The sequence below is a fragment of the Eublepharis macularius genome, chromosome 2, assembly GCF_028583425.1.
Source record: "Eublepharis macularius isolate TG4126 chromosome 2, MPM_Emac_v1.0, whole genome shotgun sequence".
NCBI classification, from domain to species: Eukaryota; Metazoa; Chordata; class Lepidosauria; order Squamata; family Eublepharidae; genus Eublepharis; species Eublepharis macularius.
Window position 1 is genome coordinate 66,140,679 of NC_072791.1, and position 16,315 is coordinate 66,156,993.

General features: G+C 43.7%; 1 protein-coding gene across 1 annotated transcript; it reads left to right on the plus strand.

The window, feature by feature from the left end:
- Nucleotides 1-11,031: 11,031 nt before the first annotated feature.
- CHAC1 (ChaC glutathione specific gamma-glutamylcyclotransferase 1) lies at nucleotides 11,032-13,943 on the plus strand (the record flags this gene model as incomplete). The annotated part of the gene is made up of 3 exons (XM_054971991.1): nucleotides 11,032-11,403; nucleotides 11,822-11,857; nucleotides 12,950-13,943. Coding segments are annotated over 3 exons (813 nt in total), but the record flags the coding sequence as incomplete, so codon positions are not given.
- Nucleotides 13,944-16,315: the final 2,372 nt, after the last annotated feature.

Consider the following 16,315-nt stretch of genomic DNA (forward strand, 5'->3'; position numbering starts at 1 on the left):
AGTCTTACCCACTGGCAGAGGACAAATGATCAGTGAGGAATAGATGAATGTCCCTGTGGAGGGAATTCCATAATTTTTGACCTCACAACCAAAAAAGCCCTTTTATGGGTTGCCTCCTTTCTAGCTTCATATGACAGCTCCCCAGCTGTATTGTTGGGATAATAATAACACTGACTTCATTCACCACTCTGAGAGTCTCTCTACATGAGACATCTGACACATGAACAACATGTGTCAGGAGATGCAACGGTAGCCGGCAAAGGTAGTTTTAAAAGACAGAACTGGCAGCAGGGCAAAGGCTTTGCTATATACTGGAGCTGTGCGAAGGGGCTGTGAAATGCCAGAAGGGAAACTTTCAGCCCATTATAACCTCTCCAGGTCCAAGCCGGGATCTGGAAGGCAGCTCCAGCCCATTTCCATTCCTGGCTCCCCTCTGCTTGTGATCACACAGTTAGACTGGAGAAGTGAAATTGACAGAGCCTTCAGGAAGGCAAAGATGAAATTAACAAACCCTCTGAGGCGCCATCTCCCTTGGCTCTGTCTTTTAAAACTTTGCTTCTCAACTAACATTGTGTCTCCCTATACATAACCAACACACACCTAGTGTAGAGAGACTGAGTGGAGCACTAATCTGTCTAGAAAAGTAGTATATAAGCACAGTTATTATTTATGCTGGCAGACGACCAGATAAGATGCTAGAACAGTACTGGCTGATGCTAGGTGAATAACTCTCAAGGACAGTAATGGTACGTTAGAACAAAGGGAATGAAAAAAATGCCTGTTTGAATTTGTTACAGGAAATCAAAAGTAAATCCAATGAACCATTACTATTCAGAATAACTTATGCTAACGAATGTTGGAAGGCCTATAAAACTTACATATGTTCTACTTAACATATTAGATTGATAGTAAACATCATGGTAACTACTCCCTCCTTTGCAATGACTTCCCATTTTGTAGACTTTTTATAAAAAAAAATCAGGGACTTTTGCTGTGAGCTTTCTCTCCAGAGCAGGAATACAATCATTTCTTTTACAGGTAGTACAAAGAAAGAGCATGAATGTGTATGTTTAAATAGGATCCTCCATTATGCAAAGATAAGATACTAGGGTAATACGTAGACAGAGACAGAACAAAGGAATGGGAATGGCAATATCAAGAAAGGCATTTTAAAAATTGTCATATTTCTCCTTGCCTTAATTTTTTTAAATTGCATTTTTCCAGTTCACTTCTTTAAAACCAGAGTTAAAAATACCAAGCTGAGTAACAGTTGATGGCTGGCTGGATCCAAATAGTACTTCGGGCTCACTGGAGGTAGACTAACAGCATCTCTTCAGTCTGATTTACACAGGAAGGGCAAAAGCTTTGTCCTTCGGGACTTTGCCTGTGCACAGAAGTTAGTCTACTCTGGGCTGCTACCTGTGCAAACTGTCTTGTGTGCTTTGTTAGCAAACCCACATTCTGTAGCCAGAGTAGATATTGTGCTAGTTTTCCATTGTATTAATTTATGTCCCACTTTCCTATCCAATTTACATCATTCTCCTCTCCTCCATTTTCAGTGCAATCCTAAGAAGAGTTACTCCAGTCTAAGGCCATTGAAATGAATGGGCTTAGACTGGTGTAACTCTGCTTAGGATTGCACTGTCTATCTTCACAACAACACTGTGAGGTACGTTAGGGTGAGAGTGTGTGGCTTGCTCAAGGTCACCCAGCAAACTTCCATGATAGGTGAATGGGAACTCAAAACTGCACCTCCCAGATCCTAGTCTGACACCATACCACCACATCCTGCTGCTTCTCAATGAAACTCATGTAGCTGTTTTCCAAGAGCAGCCCTCCAGCACTATGTCATGGATATAGCTAAAGCTATAGGAGAAAAATGGCTGGATAGGACCAAGAAAGTCATTCAAAGTACCTTTGCACAGAGAACCAGGGCTAGCCCAGCCCCATAAGTAGACAGGCCACAGAGGGCCTTGAATAAAACAACCTTGGAGAGGGACATTAAAAAATAGAGTTACACAATTGTATTGCCATATGTAGATTAGAAAAGCCATGCACTTCATATCAATATATACAATCTACCAAGGCCCACGTGCAGGAATGGAAGGAATGTTTAACTTCATAGAAGCTGGAAAGACTATAGATGTATTGGTGAAGGGCCAAAAATATTCAGATGTATGAGAAACTTGTAATTACTAATTCTCCATAGACTTTGTTAACACAAAAAGTAGCAAGACGGAACTAGCTATTGTTGTATGTTTCAAGAACATATTCCAAATATGGATAACCTTGTTTGCTGTATGAAGTCATAAGATAATGTTAGCCAAGAATCTGAATATTTGAAGTAGCTATTGTTAAAAGAAGGTTCTGAAACCCTATAAATATGGCAGGTTAAATTGATAGATAACTTCTTTTTAGAAGAGGCCCCTTGCCTATGATCTTCTTATCATTGAGTAAGATACTTTCTGGACTCATGTAATTGCTGTTCTTAATGGTTTCTGTAGTTATTATAAAGGGCAGTATAATTTTTGTTAATTGAGTTGTTATTAAGAATACTAAATGATCATGTTGTGATAATAAAGTCTTAGCAGGGAAGCAGAGTCTCCATCATTATACTACTTGTGTACTAGACCAAACAATGAACCTGAGATGTTATCTGTGGTGTACCTCTTGCCAGGAGTTAAATGATTTGATACAGGAAAGTTAACTAGACTCTCAGGGCTTCTTAAGTGCACACCTATATCTGAATCAGGCTTGACTAGAGTCATCCAGAACAATTATGTAATGTAAAGAACTTTTCTCTCACCACCATCACATTTAAATCAGTTACCAGAGGGGGAATATATATATGAAACAGATACTCTCTTCAAAACCAAATGCATCTAATAAAAGAATAGTGGGTTGTTAGGCAGACTTGTAAATAGCCATTCACCTGAGACAGATAGCTTCTTGCAGTCAAGCAGTGAAGTATTTTAAACTGGAAAACAGGTGTCTGTTTTTCTTTTCAAGCTTCAAGAGAATAGCAACAGATATACATAGATACCCAGACATGTGTGATGTAGTAACAGTGGTGGATTCACAGTGCCATCTTAAGCTGAGTAACGCCTTTCCAAACCCATTGACTTCAGTGGGTTTCTCTGTACTTAGGATGACAGTGTTATATCCAGGAGTCCAGGGGCTCGATGAGGCCTTCAGAGACTTCCTTCCTGTCCCCAACATATCACCCCAATTCCCTGTTGCACACCTTAGCTCCTCTCTCCTGCACAAGCCAAGTCACAGACAAGGGTCTCTTTAACTCTCCTCTCCAGTACGACCAACAACAGAGAATACAGCAGCTCTCTCCCTTCTTGGGCACCTCAGTCACAGACTGAGGGTGAATTTACACAATACCTTTGTACAGTGTTTTTTGTTTTTAAGAAGAGTACCAGTACTCACATATATGGTTACACTGATTTCCACTAATTCCCTCCTAAGGACTTGGGAGAACCCCCCAAAAGGTACCAGTACTTGGTACTGGTGAGTACTGCCACAAAAAAGCCCTGCTTTTGTAGCTCAAGTGCTTCGACACAACTGCTTACCCAGTTCTGTGCGGTTGGCAAACTAAAGCACCAGTGCTATACTTCTCAGGAGCCCCTTCCAACACCAGTTGCTCACAAGACACTCACAGAACCAGTACAGCCTATGATCCTATTTAGGAGCTGATCATGGATTCCACAAACAGCCTCAGGATTCTTTAACCACTTCCTCCTCTCTAAGTAGGACCAGCAACCCTGACTCTTTAAGAATCTTCTCCTGATTCCCATGCAAAAGCCAAGACATAACCAAATGGGGAGAAGCAGTAATGTAAGTGGATTTCCTGTTTATATTGGCTAGAAAGGAATTAAAGAGCCCGTTGCCTGGTCTCAGCTCTGTGGAAGTGCACCAAAGGGTGGAGCAAAATTTCTGGTCATTCAGTCCTGGCTTAGTTCAAAACAAGGGTCCAATTAAAAGTTACTTAGGGGTGTAATATTTTAATTCTGGAGTTGAAGTAATAGCAAGATTAACATTAATCAGATTTAGATGTGCTGATAACTCAGGCCAACCTCTTTCTTGTTCTGTAGCCAGCTGGGCCAATATTTTGCTGTCTGATGCAAATCCTAAGGCTGTTAATGCAGCCAGTGACATTTTCTGTGAGCAATATGAATCATCACTATAGTCCTAAAATTCCCATTCTGCTATTAGCTATGTTCTCACAGCCATGCAAGAATAACCCATAATTAATTATGGAAGGAAAAAGAACCTAAAAGGTCATCATTACTGAGTTCATGATGAAAGCCTTCCAAACCAACATATTTGGACGTTGGCTTTAAGAACTGTTCCGTAGGTCAGCACATTTCACAAGCTGGACTTTTTCAGTCTGCAAAGCATTGGCCCAGCTGGCTATAAAGCAAGAAAGAGACTGTCCTGGGCTACAGACACAAGTAAACTTCTTGTATTGGTTCATTTTCTGCTTGTCATTACTTCTCCTCCAAAACAGAACAGTTGCAATGGCTCCCAAAGTAATGGAACATTACTTGCTGCAAGCAATAATGTGTCCCTTGCTCAGACTAATTAGGGGTTCAAACAACATATGAACCTGGTTCATAGTGATAACAGTTGTGCCAGGAGAAGGTTAGCATACCAGCAGGGAAGAAAATCTAGCAGAGTAGCTCATCAAAGGAAATAAAAAACTGCACTAGAAGAGGAAGTGCCACAAACGCTAACAGTTCCCAAAGGCAAGACTAAAACTACACAGTCTCATGAAAAGTTAAAGTAAGACTAATCAGATTCAGTGTATGGAAGAGCCTCCCATGAGTACTGTGAGTGGCTACCGCCAAAGGTCCCAGTGCTGTCATAAACTCCACCCTTATTATCCTCCCCAGTTCAAGAGCTGAGAACGCAGTGGACAGAGTTGCTTCCTGCCTCTCAATGGAAATTCCTTTTAGAGAGCTCACCTGTCTGCAAGAGTTTTTCCAGTCAGTCAATGGAAAAGACAGCTCCACCAGGTCTTTCAATACCAGCACACAAGCCCAGCTTTTTTCCATGGCAAGAGCACCATCCGAGCTAATGGGTGGCTCTGCGTCTGAGTTTCTGTTTGTTTCTAGTGTGATGAGAATATAAACTGTAGCATGCAACTAGGGCTGGAGGCAAATGTTAAGAGTGAAAAGGGACTCCAGCATCAGCAACCTCTCACTAATTCTGGTGGGTTCCAGCAGTCCTAGTAATATGTGACTAACAAATAGCCCTCTGGTTTAATGGTGGGTTAGGAAAATAGGGAAGCTCATAGTTGCCTGCATAGCAGTGTGGAATGATTGACTTTGGAGTGTGGTAATTTTTTAATTAGGCTTCCCTAGTTACTATTGTAATCGTAGAATTGCATAGGCTCAGCAGTATGCCAGGCCTTTCTTTTCCTGGCTTCAGTGCAATCAGAATTGTGTCTCAGAGTGCTCTCTGCTTTCATTCTGCTGATTCTGAAATCTTCCACTCAAAGTCTCTCTTTAGGCTGATGCTCTCTCTCTCTCTGTCTCTCTCTCTCCTTTGTTTAGCCTGCTGTCTCCTATTGAAGGAGAGACTCTTTCCCCCCAGTCATAGTCAAGAATTAAATGCTGTTGTGAAATGTATTCCCTAGATTCAGCACTACTATTACGCTAGACAGGATGAGGACACCTCTAGTCACTGCAACATGAGCTACTATTAGCTGTATGTATTGGAACAGGTTTTTTTCTTTGCGGTGGAGCCTAATGGGATGACCGGCTTATTCTGAGAACTAGTTTTTCATACCAGAGGTTGAAGAAGATGGTGCCTCTGGGGATATACAAAGTACTTTCCCTCATCCATGAGTAATCACAAAGATTGTTCTCTACATATTTGAAATTCTGAGGGAATTTCCAGATGAGAAAGTGTGAATTCCAGGTAGATCGCTAAAAAAATATTAAGTAGCTCCCTCCTTCTTACTTTTTAAGGCATCTTTGAGATCCCTCCTATGCAGGTCATGCAACAGGCCTCTGTGGAATCCTGAATAATCCTCCTGCAGATATGTGCCATTCTATGAACAACTGTGAGAAAGACTTTTCGAAATTAAACTATGCTGCTTACAATTAGCAGTTTGAACATATCCTGCATAGATGCGAATCACCTTTCTTTAGTTTTAAGAATAAAATAACTTGTTCAGCTTCGTACGCAGGTTAGATCTTTGGGGGAGATCAACCCAGCTCCTTGGGGTTGCCAACCTCTAGGAGATTACTGGAGCTGTCCTGGAATGTCACCTGATCTCCAGACTACAGAGATCAGTTCCCCTGGAGAAACAGCTGTTTTGGAGAGTGGACTCAATGGCTTTAAACCTTGTTGAGGTCCCTCCTCTCCCCAACCCCAACCTCCCCCCAGGCTCCACCCTCCAAATCTCCAGGAATTTCCCAACCCAGGGTTGGCAACCCTAAGCTCCATAGAATTTGGTGCAGTTTTACCAAGCACCACTTCATTGCCCAATGAACTGCTCACATGTTGAGCAAACTAGGATCTTAGGAAAAGAAAGTGCGTTTCAACTATGTATTTATCTGCACTGTTCTCTAGACTGAATGTCAAGCAGAAAGCTCACATAATGCAAATTAAATGAGCTGAGTTAGCATTGCAGAAGTGCTGGTTGGTATCTTGCTTGTCAGTGTTCTTTGTACAATACATTTAGTGGTTCTGCTTTATTTGTATCACACCGTCCTTCTGCTAATCGCAACCTTGCAATCCCAAGCGCAGGAGCAGCTTCAGTTTACTTGTACATGTAAAATAGCTGATGCTACAATATGGATAATTGTTTTGGTTACAGTTTGTTCCCATGCATCACCCTAACTCTGTACGTGGCCTGATTGCCTGCCTATGATTCACCATTATCTGAAAAAAGCCCAGCCACACCGGCATATATGAATCAATCACCTGAGAATAACACATAGAATGTTTGCCCTGGAGGGATCATTTGTTTACTAGTATAAACTAGCTTCCCTTCCCCCACACCCCTGCAAACTCTAGTCTTCAGCATGTTCTTTTGCAATTGTCCTTACATACAAATTTGTATGTGTTGGGTGGGGGGGTTGATATTCCAAATGATATAGGGATGCAATATACTATTAAATTACTATCAAATAGCAGCAATCATGTTCTGACAAGTTCCAAAGACTCTTTTAACTTAAAAAAAACATCCATAACTAGTATGTTATTAGATCAATTATAAGTTTTTGGCTAAACATTTTCAATTTGGCATTTTGCATCATGGTATCCTTCTGGAATACCTTTCCAGGCTGGGAATGGGAGGCACTGTTTTGCTATGGCTTTTAGTTCTGTCTGGAGGGTGAGCTTCAGAAGATGGTGTGGAGGACTGCTGCTCAGCCCTTTGTCCTGTGGGGTTCCACAAGGTTCCATCTCGTCTCCTATGCTTTTTCAGCATCTACATGAAACCTCTGGGTATGATCATCCAGAAATCTGAGCTGGGTTGTCACCAATCTGTGGATGACACTCAGAGCTATCATACACTTTTGGATTGTCCCTGGGAGGCTGTAGAAACCCAAACCGTTACCTGGAGGCAGATTTGGAGTGGATGAGGTTAATAAACTGAACCTTAATTCCGACAAGACAAAGTGCTACTGGTGAGCAGAAGGTCTGATCCGGGACTTTAGGTATCATTGATTCTGGATGGGTTGCACTCCCCTTGAAGGAATAGGTCCATAGTTTGGGGGTGCTCCTAGAGCCAGTCTTACTACTGGATAAGCAGGTGGCAACTGTGGCAAGGAGTACCTTTTACCAGCTTCTACTGGTTAGCCAGCTGCAGACTTTCCTAGGCAGAAAAGATCTGCTTACCATCTAAGCCTGCAGATTGCCAGTGCCTCATTCCACCTGCAGAGCTGCAGCTCTGCCTTTGCTTAGAGATTATAGAAACATGTGGGACTGATTGCTTACCACCTTCACCTGCAGATTGTCACCTTTTCTGTGTTTCGTGCCCCTGTTTTTAATTCTTGTGTTTCCTAGTTGATTTTTTGTTTCTGTGAATTTTCAATGCCTTTGATATTTGTAAGCCACTTTGAGTCCTCTGTTTCAGAAGAAAAGCAGCAAACAGACAGATCTGCCACTATACTACATGCTGTGGTTATATCTAGAGTTGATTACTGCAATATACTCTATGGGGGCTGCCCTTGAAAAGTGTCTGGAAACTTCAATTGGTACAGAATGTTGCAGCCATGGGGTTGACTGGAGTGAGTTGTAGAGACCATGTCACTCCAGTTTTGGCCCACCTTCACTGGCTTCTAACTTGTTTCTGCTCACAATTCAAGGTGGTGGTGTTTACCTTTAAAGCCCTCTATGATGCAGGACCAGCATACTTGAATGACCGCCTACTCCCTTATGAACCTACCTGACTGCTATGGTCATCTTCCAAAGCCCAGCTTTGGGTGTCTTGCTTTCTGAGATTAGGTGGGTGGCAACCTGGGAGATGCATTCTCAATTGTGGCACCAAAACTTTGGAACTCTGTTCAGAGAGACATACCTGTCCCTTTCTGTTGCCATCTTCCACCAGCAGGTAAAGACTTTTTTTTTGTTTCATCTGGCATTCCCTCAGTGATCCCTTCTTCCTGCCCTATGTTCTAGTTATTGTTTTTATGTTTTTGTATCTATATTTTAGGTTTTGTTTTAAGTGTTTATTGTTTTAATGGTTTTAAAGATTTTTTTATTATGTATGTTTTTCATCTGCTAACTGACTTGGTCCTGATGAGAGCAGAAAAGTGGGGTATACATTTTGTTAAGTAAATAAATGGGAGTTTTTTTCACAGATTTCACAACCTTTTAAAAAGCAAAAAAATTATGTTCTGTTACCTCAGAGGGGAACACTATAACCTGTTTTAGATCACATTCACCAGTGCAGAGAAAGGTGGGGTATAACTGAAGTAAATAAATAAATCAGTTAAAGCAACAGGGCATTTTTCTCCAGGCTTGTTGGCAGCAAGTCTACTTAGAATCCTACCTTAGTCTATCCAATGGGGCTTACTCCCAGGAAAGTGTTCTGAGGATTGTACTGTTACTGACTTAATACTGTGTTTTGCAATATACCCAAGATCCAGAAGGATATCAAGTCCATTATTTATGTCTGCTTCAAAGTGAGTCCTCGCATTTGAGGTATGGGCACTCTTACTTATCTATCTGGTGTATTTCCTTACCCTAGTTTTCTGGTCTTCAGGGTGTTTGTAGCTTTCTCAAGGTAGTAGTACCCTTGGTACTGAGCCTTCAGTATTTAGTCAGCTACTAGCATGAAGCCATAGCCACAGCAGACTGTAAGCATATCATGTGACTTAAGCCTTGTGATGACACACTCATCATGTCTGCATAGCCTTCTGTGCATCCCGCGAGTTTTACAGGAGAACTAGGGCAATAAGCCAGTTTGGTCTAGCAGTTAGATCAAATCACAACCAGCCGTTATGCCTTTGGGTTAATTACTCTCTCTCAGCCTAACCTATCTCACAAGACGGTTGTGAAAAGAAAATTGGAGGAAGTATGTTCAGAGTTCTGAGACACTTAAAGAAAGTTACATACTGTGGCTCCTTGGACTGGTGACAAACAGCTGCACAGGCACTGAACATGACCCTCCCCTTTTCTTTCCCCCAGAGCCCATGTAGGCACAGCAGCTGTCATTGGTACAACTGGCTGTCCCAGTAACTGAAGAGGCCACAGAATAGGTCTGAAATGGTGGAGATTTATTTAATGCATTTATATGTCATCTTTCCACTCAACATAAGAGTCCCCAAAGCAATGAACAACAGATAATTAAAACATTTAAATAACATTATAAATTCATATATAAATATAATAAAAATACAGACATATAAACACACACACACACAACCAGGGCGGCGGGCCAGTAAGAATTTACTGGAGTATGCCAAATGAAACAAAAAAGTTTTAACCTGCTTGCAGAACATGAGAGAGGGAGCCAGGCAAATTTCCCTGGGAAGGAACTTTCAAAGTTTTGGTGCCACAACTGAGAAGGCCCTTTCTTGGGTTGCCACCTGCATAGCCACAGATGGCGGAAGCACCCTAAGCAAGACTTTTGAAGATGACTGGAATGGACAGGACTGGATGGGAGAGGCATCCAGAGATCCACGCAGCAGAGAAGAGAGGTAGAGGTGGTGCTTTCTCGGCCTCTGGCGCTAGAGCCAAATGGCTGCAGGAATGCTTTTGCTTCGCTGAATGAACCCATTGCTGTATTTGGGATTTTTGTTAGCAGGATCCAACTTATTAGGGGAAGGAATTCTGAGGGGCAGGGAGGAGATGCTGAAGGAAGTAAAACGAATGTAAGAAAAAGCTTCAATAGTTGCTTCCTGTTTTCTCTGCACAGGTATAGCTGATGTTGATGGGGGGAAGTGGGCATTTATTCCTTTTTCCCCTTCAAAATGAACACTACAGCACAACATAGTTCAAAAACCCGTTCAGTGGAGCTTATGAATTCACATGGAATCGCTATCAGTGGGTTCGATCACTGCAGGAAGAGAGCAGGATGCACGCGCCCTCTACTTTTGCAGAAACTGGAGTAAGCCATTCCCTTTAAATGCTATTTGTACGAACCGCAGAGACACTCCGCCTGGTCGCTGCCATCCTTTCTCAAGGCACTCCTACTGAGCCCGATCCTGACCTTCTCCGCTCAGTTCTACTCAAGAGGAGCCTTGAAGAGGCTGCCTGATGCAATCACCTGCCTCCTTTGCTTCAAAGCTTCCAGTCAGGTTGCATCATCCCGGCTTTGGCACAGCGCGGAGCAAAGGAACCAATCCGGGGCCACTTCTGCCCAAGACGGGCATAGACTTCTGACCTATCCGGATCCCATGTGCCGTGGAAGAGGCGGGACTGCTGCGGCTGCCTAAGCGCTGGAGGCTCTGATTGGAAGACAGGCGGCGCGAGCCACGAGAGCTCGGTGACAGCTGGGCGGGCTTAACCGGCAGGCTGGTATTTAAAGGTCTGGGCAGAGGAGCGCGGCGCTGATCACTTTGGTGGTCCTTTGCTGCCTGGTTCTATCCCGGTCCGCTCACCGTGCCAAGTCACAGTCTCGTTCTCCGCCCAGCCCAGCCCTCGCCTGGGGTCCAGAGCCGGCGCTGCAGCTGCAGCTCCGAGAGCGGGGCCATGAAGCGGGAGCCGCTACAGCCTTCCTCCGACGGGGGACAGCATCCCTCCGGGAGGCAGCAAGAAGAGGCGCCCTCCGCCGCGGAAGATGCGCCCCCCAAGTCCCCGCTCTGGATCTTCGGCTACGGCTCGCTGGTGTGGAGGCCGGATTTCGAGTTCACCTCCCGCAAAGTGGGCTACATTCGAGGCTACAGCCGCCGCTTCTGGCAGGGAGACACTTTCCACCGAGGCTCAGAGAAGATGGTGAGGGGGGACGGGGGCTGAGCAGGGGCGGTGGGTGTCTGGCTCTGCGGAAGGGTAGGAAACGGGGCTACGAGTTGCTTGGTGGATGAGGGGGTGGGAGGGCTTCAGGGTGAGCGGAGATGGCCAGGGATGGTTGACTAGCTCTGGTTGGGAGGACAAGTGTAGAGGGCTTGGGGGCAGGAGGGATGCAAGCTCATTCTCACAGCTAGTCCTCGGAAGGGGGCCCTCTAGCACCAGTTTCCTCGTTGCCCTTGGCATGGCATTGCCCACGCAGTGGCTGGAACGGGCACGTCCCTTATTCTCCTGCAGTGCTGATGTTGTGGATCTCCCTGGCGGCACTGATGGCTCATCGCTGGGATGGTTGGGCTTGCTACCTAACGCAGTATAGTAAAACGGCTCTCTTTTCTCTCCTGTGTAGCCTGGAAGAGTGGTCACACTCCTAGAAGATTATGATGTAAGTATTCAGCACCTGCATCCTTACGTCTGTTTGGCCTACAACTATATCTGTGTTACTATACTTAGTCTGGGATGGTGTGTGTGTGTGTGTGTGTGACTAGTGTAATTCTTAAGAGTTCATCACCCATCACTGCCCCCTGGGAGCGTTAAAGTGAGGTTGACTGAATCACTGCAGTGCTACAGCTGCTTTAGCCTTTGTTGTTAAAATGGCCTGTGGATGCCTGATACATCAGAAAAAGGCACTGGGAGTACTCTTTACATAAGACTCTATTATTGTGCAGGCAGGCAAAAACACTGATGTCTCATTATATTAGAGGTATATCACAATGGGAAAACAGTTACAGAAAAATATTTGGTATGCTGTTGAGTCAATACCATGGCATCCTGAGAGCCTTTACAAAAGCTGATTGTATTAATCATTTGATGAGTGGGGAGGAGATTGAATTGGAAGCTCCGGTGAAACACATTCTACTCCAAGCACAGGTGTGGCATCTGCTCTCTCCAGACCACCTGAAAACCCTTTAAAATGAGTTGCAAACAAACATGGCAGTGAACTATTTTGTTTCCATAGCTAGGAAATGAACATGTGCAAAACTTCTTTGTATAAAACTACTTTTGGACGGGAGTCTGGAGATAAGGTGTAGGAGGTTTTTGAGATTCCTTTCCTTACTGTCAAACAGGTAGCATATTAGGCAAATAATGACCAAAGATTTGTCTTTCTAATGTGCAAATCATCACATGTGAATTTGAAAAATATAAATAGTGGTGAAACTCTTTGCCAGATGAATTTGGGGCCATGTGAATGTACCAGCTATGTACATCTACGGGGGTGGGGTGGGGTGGGAGGAATCACCCATGGATTTTAGGATGCAAGTAGAGACACAAACCCTCAAGTGGCTGGCAAAATAGTCTTTCCTTTGTACAGATCACCTTCCCCGATGGTAGCTTTGAGAGCTCATTTCTCCCTTGGTTTAGCAGATTTAAATACAATTAGCACAGCCATCAATTTCTTGGACAGCATCATGACCATAATTCAAGTTCTGCCTGTGCAGCAGCAAATAACCGTTTGTAATCTGACTTCTTGTTCCAGGGGTGCACATGGGGTGTTGCCTATGAACTTCATGGAGACCAAGTTGCTGCCTCTCTCAAGTATTTAAACATGCGGGAAGCGGTGCTGGGCGGCTATGATACCAAGCTAGTGAAGTTCCACCCTAAAGATAAAGAGGCTGGTGAACCTATCCTAGCCCTGGTTTACATTGCTACACCTCAGAATCCTTCCTATCTTGGCCCAGCATCAGAAGAGGACATTGCTGCCCAAATAATTGTTTCCAGCGGCCGTTCTGGCCACAATATAGAGTATCTCTTGCGCCTGGCAGACTTCATGCGCTATTGCTGCCCTCAAGTAGAGGACGAGCACTTGTTTTCAATCGAGGAGGCACTTATCTCTATTTTACCCTGCCTATATCATAATGAGGAATCCTTAGCAGAAGAATGAACAGGACTCTGCCAGAGGAGCTGAGAGATAACTTCCATCAAAGACAAAACAGGCGAACACGAGAGATGCACCTTTTTAATGCAAGTAGTCAGATGAATAGGATCAGTGGATGAAGGTAGGACAGCTCTCAACACAGCTGCTTTTTAAATGGTACTTGACTAATGAGCTATGCTGGGAATGCCTAGCTGACTGAAAAACAGTGGCTGCAGGAGGCCCACTCTAAGCAGTGTTCTTTTCTCATCTTTAAGAACTTGGCAGCTGAAGATTCAGTATGCTTTCCTACCAGTATTTTTGAAGTCTCTCTCAAGCCAAGACTTGGCTATAATATTGAAACACTACAAACTTTGCCGTAGCTCACAAACTGACAAAGCCACTGGGGTGGTGAAGACTAGACTGTATGGGCATCCCAAGTCCAAGGATTGGCTTCACTCTTCTCTCTCCATCCTCCTTGACAGTGACAACCTTCCTGCCTCTGCCGGGGTTCCTGTGCAATATGAACTCCTTGCCTTCTGTAGGCTCTGATGGGCTCAAATGCCCTTAGACATGTCTTAAATGAACAGTTAATGCACTAAACTTTTTATAACTTGAAGATGTATTTATTGCAATGAATATATATTTCCTTATGGGAAAGCATCCAAATGGTGGTTTGTGTCTTGGGCATATGCCCTGTGGTGCAGGGAGTGTTGCAAAGGTGTGGGTGGAAAGCTTATATGCTTTCTGGTTTGAGGCCAGATTTTCTGGCTCGGGAGAGGAACTTATCTGAGTTGGCAGCCACAGGCTTGCGGATATGATGCTTGTCTTCACAAATACCTCCAGGAATAACCAGTATAACATAGCTGTTCTTACTGTTACCCTATACTATGTTTGTCTCCTGTTTACAAGACTGCAAGGTGTAAACACTATTTAAAGATGAGGATTTCTCATGGTTCAGTTCTCCCTACATACTTACCAAACAAATGCTTCCTAGCAGCATACTTGTTCTATAAGTATGGGAGGCGCTATATATGAATTATCTGAAGGCAGAAATGAAAAGTGTAAACTGAAAGTTCCCTGACAATGTGTGAGAGAGATGTTGCTATTGTATTTTCAACTTGTTAACAATAGCAAGCCTTGGCATACCGTTTTCTAAGGAAGAGTGCCTAATGGCTGACATTGATATTGTCTGTGGTACATACAAAGACGAACTGTCTTTTGCCCCTAGAAATAAAGCAAGTTGACATTATACAGCTTGTCAGGCAGAAAGGAAGACTTCTTGTTTTACGATGAAAGAACAGCTCCAGCCTCTGCTTAAGTTTTTTTGTGTAAATGGAGGGGGAAACCACAGAAAGTATGTCACAGATGTTGCAACATCATTGTCACAACTAGCTGATGATGCGAATACAGGCTTTTCCAGCCTTTACTGAGAGGGACACAGCCTATTTTCCTACTTTGGTAAAAGCAGTTCATTTGCTTTGTGAACACCTTTTTTACAGTACCCCTGGTGAGAGTGGGTATACTGATCCAGGTAGTGCAGCATGAAGATGGCATGCCATTGTGCCCTCTCTGAATTTTGCCATGGTCAGGTCTGGAAGCAAAAAATACAGCAGTTGATGATGCTACATTATCTTCGTCACCCATCACTGAAAACAGAGTGACTCTCTTCTCCAGAAGCCATGCATGAGTCGATGCATGCTTCCTCCCTATGAAGCCTTTTTTCCAGTCACCAAAATGCAACATTATCCCATGAGATTTCAGTTTTACTCCCCCTCAGTACTAGTTTATGCAATTTGGGCTATGGTTTGCACAAGAGGCAAGATCACCCAGTGGCTGGCAACTATATTATCACTGATACTGAAAACCCCGTGACCTCACGTCCATGATATGCACTGTAGTTTTTTTTTTTAAGAGAAACATTTAAAACACATCTTGATAACATGAACATCCTCCTGTTAAGCCATGGAGGCACAGGATCACTCAGTGGCCCAACCCAAAAAAAACACACTGAAGCCCTGCAAGGCCACCCTGTACCACAGGCAGCGCTAAGGAGACCCTTTCTCTAAATGTACAAAGCCACACTTCCCTGTATAACAATATTCTTTCTGCTGCTTCTAAAAAGATCTTCTGATATAATTTACATAATGGAGTATCAGAGCAGTAGCACTAAATCATGACTTTAAAAAGTAGATATAGCCACATTGATCCATAGCAAAATGCAGTTCAATAGCTTTTATTGAGATCAACTGAAACCACACAATCCAGTGTGCAAGCTTTTGTGTTCTTGGGACCGGGGAGGGGAGTGACTCAGTGGTAGAGCCTCTGCTTTATACAAAATGTCCCAGGTTCAATCCCCAATATCTCCATTTTTTTTAAAAAAGGATCAGGGTAGAAGGCGATGTGAAAGACTGACTTTTCTAGATGAATGGTCAGACTCCATCTAAGGAAGCATCATGTGTGTGGAACTCTCTGATCTTACAGTCTCTTTGTCAAGTCAGCACACTGTGTAGGCTGCTTTGCTGTCTTCAAGAGGTAGAGTAGTGCTAAGCACAAAAGATGCACCTCCCTAACACATCTGAAAAAAACATTCTTTACATTATTCCAACTGTTTTAAGGCTGAAGTCTTGTGAACTTCCACCCAAATGAAGTCCTGGAGGATTTTCTTACACTATTCTCATGGCTGGAGTGATTTAAAAAATGGCACAGAGGAGGAACCTTGTTGAACCCTTCTTTCAGCACAGTTCTGCGGGCAGGGGCTGCATCGGAGGCAGTCCTTCTGAGGACAGAGGCTACGTGCAGAAACATTCCCTGCCTGCACAGATGCCAAGAAAAGCTTCAAGAGAGTCTGCTTTTCCACTTCCAAGAAACAGTTATGAAAGACATAAGACCATGTTCTGCAGTGCATCTCCTGTTTGTGCTGAAAGAAAAAGCTTTGCCTTCATAGGCTGCAGAAGTAGAAAGCCTGAAGACAGCAACAGAAGTCCAAGT